The sequence below is a fragment of the Aplysia californica genome, unplaced genomic scaffold, assembly GCF_000002075.1.
Source record: "Aplysia californica isolate F4 #8 unplaced genomic scaffold, AplCal3.0 scaffold00064, whole genome shotgun sequence".
Classification (NCBI taxonomy): Eukaryota; Metazoa; Mollusca; class Gastropoda; order Aplysiida; family Aplysiidae; genus Aplysia; species Aplysia californica.
Window position 1 is genome coordinate 1308501 of NW_004797334.1, and position 4871 is coordinate 1313371.

General features: G+C 42.6%; 1 protein-coding gene across 1 annotated transcript in view; it reads right to left on the bottom strand.

Moving 5' to 3' along the window:
- Positions 1-1213: 1213 nt before the first annotated feature.
- LOC101845677 (neuropeptide CCHamide-1 receptor) overlaps positions 1214-4871 on the bottom strand; it is a gene marked incomplete at its 5' end in the record, with an annotated part of 21394 nt that continues 17736 nt past the window's right edge. The window contains 1 exon segment of the mRNA XM_005093464.3: positions 1214-4474. Within this exon segment, the coding sequence (XP_005093521.2) occupies positions 4124-4474 (351 nt within the window).

Consider the following 4871-nt stretch of genomic DNA (forward strand, 5'->3'; position numbering starts at 1 on the left):
GAGAGAGAGAGAGAAAGAGAGAGAGAGGGGGGAAGAGAGTGAGACATAGAGAGATTCACACACATACAAGATTCTTCATCATCACAGTATCACTTATTAACTTTAAATAAAGAGATGGATCATTTGAATGTACAACAAATCAATAAATCTTTGAAAACAAAAAGCAGCTAAAAGTAAAAAAAAACCAAATAAGTCTATTAAAGCAACCAACAACTTAATAAAACCATATTTCATTGGCGTAACGTAGACTAAGCTTGATCCCTAATTCATTAAGATTAAACAGTCCTCGCTCCCACTTATCTCCATCATTATAACCGAACAAAATCGGATTATAGTAAATGTTTGCTGAGATGCAGGACAATTCTCTAAGTTTCCAGATACACTACCAATAGAATACGCTACGGATTTAACCCCCTTTCAACACAATAAGGTCTTATGAGGGGCAGGTCTTTCACCTTATATCCGCAAGGATTACTCGTACTTTATGCAGTCAAACAGACATCTGAAATATTTCTACAGGCACAGACCAATGCTTCCAGTTCCCACTTGGAAGACGAAGAGGTCGAGCGAGTGAAATGGATTGAGAGAAGAAAAAAAGACGGAATGAGAGAAGAGTTGTATAGAGGGAGAGGCAATACGGAACGAGGAAAAAAAGAGAATTGAGATAGAGAGAAGAAAGGAGCTGTGGGATATTCTGACGTCACACGAAATTATCTTAATATCTTGGCACAGCAGCCACAGAGTAACTATGATAATTATTCCAAAACACAGTTGTTACTCCCAGCGGGCACCGGTGCTAAATGGCTTTTCATCAGGCATATTGCACAGCAGTAGAAGAAAATTAATGTTTCTACACCTCTGTCAGCGTCTGGTATGTTTGGCGTTCGTTTGACGCTTTTCACCCTTGACACCATGTCCATATTTAACAAGACCGAGCCCGAGAGCCATTTAAAAAACACCTCCAGCTGACCTAAACTCAGTAACGCTTTGTAGACTGAGCTAAAATCGGCCTCGCCTTCTTATAATTTACTAAAGGGATTGTAAGTGAGCTTCGGGGGGGGGGGGGGGGGGGAGCGCCCTCTTTCGACCTCTCGGTCAAAACAGGAAGTAATTATGCTTTTACTCAGTAACCGTACTCGCATCAGAAACGTAACCATAGCCATAATGCCAGACAGCCCGGTATTTGTTAGCAAACTGCAAGGATATAAAAACATTTCTTTTTCTTTCAAATCAAGTGATAATAACAATATCGCTAGCGACAGCACAGACAAAAGGACCAAGACGCAGACGAAACCAAATATTCCGGTGTAAGATTCTGGAATGACTGCAGACATGGTCGAAAATGAAGTATTGCGAAAGGTTTATCAAAGACACAAAACATTCTCGGAAAACAAAGCTAAGATGACATGGTCGTCTCAAAATGATACTGTTTTCATAAACCGACGCTCTAAAAGGAAGCTTCTCAGGTGACTCCCAAGATCCTCAGTGCCTGGGATAACTGCGGGGTCTGGGATGGGGAGGGTAGGTGCTATGAGCTTATTTTTATTAATCGCTACTTAACATCGTAATACTTAGATACTTTGCAGTTGTTTACATTGTGCTCGGCCTTTTTCAGCTCTTCTGAGCCCAATATCGATTCAAATGCAAGTAAAGATAAAATATTTTCCTACCCCAAATGTGCTTACGTCAGTATAGAGTACTTTAATTTTAACATGTCCTACTTTTGCTTGCAATAATTGACCTTACTCGGCTTTGCTCTTTCACCAAAATCCTGATATTGTACAGCTATTATATAACACTCCAACGAAGACAGAGAGACCAATGCAAAAACAGATGTGGCGACGAAAAGAGAGCGCTGACGGCATCAACAGTTGAATTGACGAAAGTCCAAAATGCCGGGGTCCCATTGAGGCTCAGACACTGGCAGCATACGGTGAGACATTCTGGGTGTCATATTCTGCCCGTCTTTTTTTCTGCCCGCTTCGTCTTTCATGGTATATCTCGAGAAAAATGGGAGTGGAAATACTCCTTGACACTCCCCCATACCCCTTCCTTTCCAACTGCCCTCCTTCCCCAAGAACAGAAACACTCACCCACTTAATATACCGAACAACCACAACAGTTTGTAACACCCTCTCCGTCTGTACTGTGCAAACTCTTTTTGGTCGTCTTTTTGATAAAACAGTTTCCAGTGACAATGAGTTCATCGAGTGTCCAAACACTTTAAAGGATTTCCGTGACACGCCCACCAACAGCACAGGTATTTCCTTGTTCTGAAATCTCGGCATGCTGAGAACGTCTTACCGGTAAAATTCTACACAGTTCAGCTCTGCTGCGGTTGTGTTTACGCATCATTATGGGGTACTGGCGGAAGTAAGATTATCATAATTTATACAAACACTGCCAATAACCGCCTGACTTTGTGATTCCCATCCATAACCTGAGCAGCACAAATGCAAAAAGCAAGCGGTCCAGTCATCAACGTTTCTAAATAAAGTACTTAAATGTCATTTGTCTCTTCAAAGACATTATGTATCTTTTGCTTACTCTGTTGTTATGAGTAATGGCGGTTCAGGCACCTGATTATGTTTGTGAGAAGATTTCTGTACTGTTTAACAGGGTTGTTGCTCTAGTGTATAGAAAAACGAACCCATTGCCCATTCCCCGGAATGTCAAATCACCGAGACACTATGAGGATTGGAGGCCACTATGCAGTTTCCCTAATATTATACAATCCTGGCCCCCATCACACGGAGGACATATCAGATCCTACACATGCCGAGCATATTATTATCACAACCACCCCCTCCCCCCCACACCAAAAAAAGAACATGGTACTTCAAGAGGCAACAAAAAGGATGTCTAATCTATGAACATATTTACAGCAAGAAATGAGCCCGAAAAACTGTTCTCATTCCAAACGCATCCTGCTTCGGAAAAATAGATGGGTGTGGAAAATCATGTCCCCACATTCATCCATCTAGCAAGTGTTTGTTCTTAAAGTCTTGTGCAACACGGTCAGCTATCTAGTAAGAGTTTTTTTCGCCGAGCTTTCTGCACCTCAGCCATTCTAAAATCACCATCGTATTATGTCCAAGAGCCTAGCGTGAGAGGGGTCAGACAGAGTGTGTCATGATCAGGGCTCAGACATCACCCTGTGAAGGATGTTGGCTTACTTGTTGTGTAAAGTCTGAACGAGGTGCTTTGAGTAGGTGACTCTGAGCGATCAATACGGTGTGCGTGTCATGCCTTCAACAGCACAAATAATACTGCTAACTATCATCAAAACAGTCCGTAAGTGTGGAGTAATTGAATCTCTAGAAATGTCCCACTTGGAAATACACTTGGGGAATTGGAATCCTGGTGGCCAAGGCCACTAGTCAGCATTCGGTGCTCCAAACGTTGTAGGAACTTCCTAAAACCATAACACCTTTCTACTTTATTCAAACAGGCAACCGTTAAGTGACTCGTGGGTCCCTGAAGTAAAACAAGTTGTCCAAGAAACTGAGAGGTGGCTGTACCTGGCCAGACTTGACACCCCAAGAGTGAGTGTCATGCGCTCCAAGTACGAGACCACCGCTGGTATACTTGAGAAACCTGTCTCTTTGTGTGAGTGTCTAAATTAGCAACTGACGTAATGAGTGTTTGACGTACGCGTCGACTCAGTCAAGACCATTTATGAAGACAGCTGCTTCTATCTTGTCTTTAGGTGTTAGATCATGCTGTGTGAGTTATGTCACTTTGGAAAAGAAGGAGATAAAATAATATCATCTTCCCCACTTGGAAAGTAACCTGTTGTACACAAGGCAAAGAACCTCACTGTTGAAATTCCGAAGTTCATCAGTCTGTCCACCTATCATTTATGAACGTTCGATGGATGCCTTTCCTTTCATCTGAACTTCAGAAGTCCTTTATCCGCAAAACACGTAGCCATTGAGCGAATGTTCAGTGGGCAAAACTAAATGGGTCAAACCTGCATCAGTCAAACCGCCATATCAGCAAACCTACTGGGCCTGGTCTTAAGACGTCCAGACGAATCCGCGACAAACGAGACCGTCCTTGACCTACGGCCGCTTTTCCGTGCTATTGGCGTTCTGCGGGTGACCCATTTGCCCAGGCCTAGTCAGCACATTGACTGCGAATGTACCATGGACATGTTGGTGGGACTAGAGCGTCTGGTAGTGCTGTGTAGATGGTGCATGGTGGAGGTGGGTTCCAGGCTCGTGTAGCGAACGCGACGACAGCAGCAGAAGAGGTAGCGGTTGTAGAACTTCCGGAACTGGCCGCTGAGAAAGTAGAGGGCGAATGGGTTGACGCACGAGTTGATGAACTTGAGGCAGAAGGCCGTGATCTTGAAGGTGTGCCAGAAGAGGGAATAGTCACTGGGGTCAAAGTGGAACCACATGACGTACACGTAGCGGGGCAGCCAGCACACGATGAAGATGATGACGAAACTCAGGACCACATGAGCCACCTGGTAGGGGGGAACAGAGAAAGATAAGATAAGATAAGATAAGATAAGATAAGATAAGATAAGATAAGATAAGATAAGATAAGATAAGATAAGATAAGATAAGATATGGTAAGCTAATATAAGGTAAGGTAAGATAAGATAATGTAAGATAAGATAAGATAAGATAAGGTAAGATAAGGTAAGATTGCAGAGATATGGTAAATACATATATACATGCAAATATACAGTAAGTCATTCGATAGATTATGTCATTATCGCTTGAGGGTTTGAGTAGGGGGGTTAGAATTGATTCAACACCTGCGTATGGTAAATTAATTGTGTACTGTGTATTATATTTTACTGATTTGCCTTTGTAATGTGAACTTAAAATGCTAACTCAACATCAACGCCTTCCTCC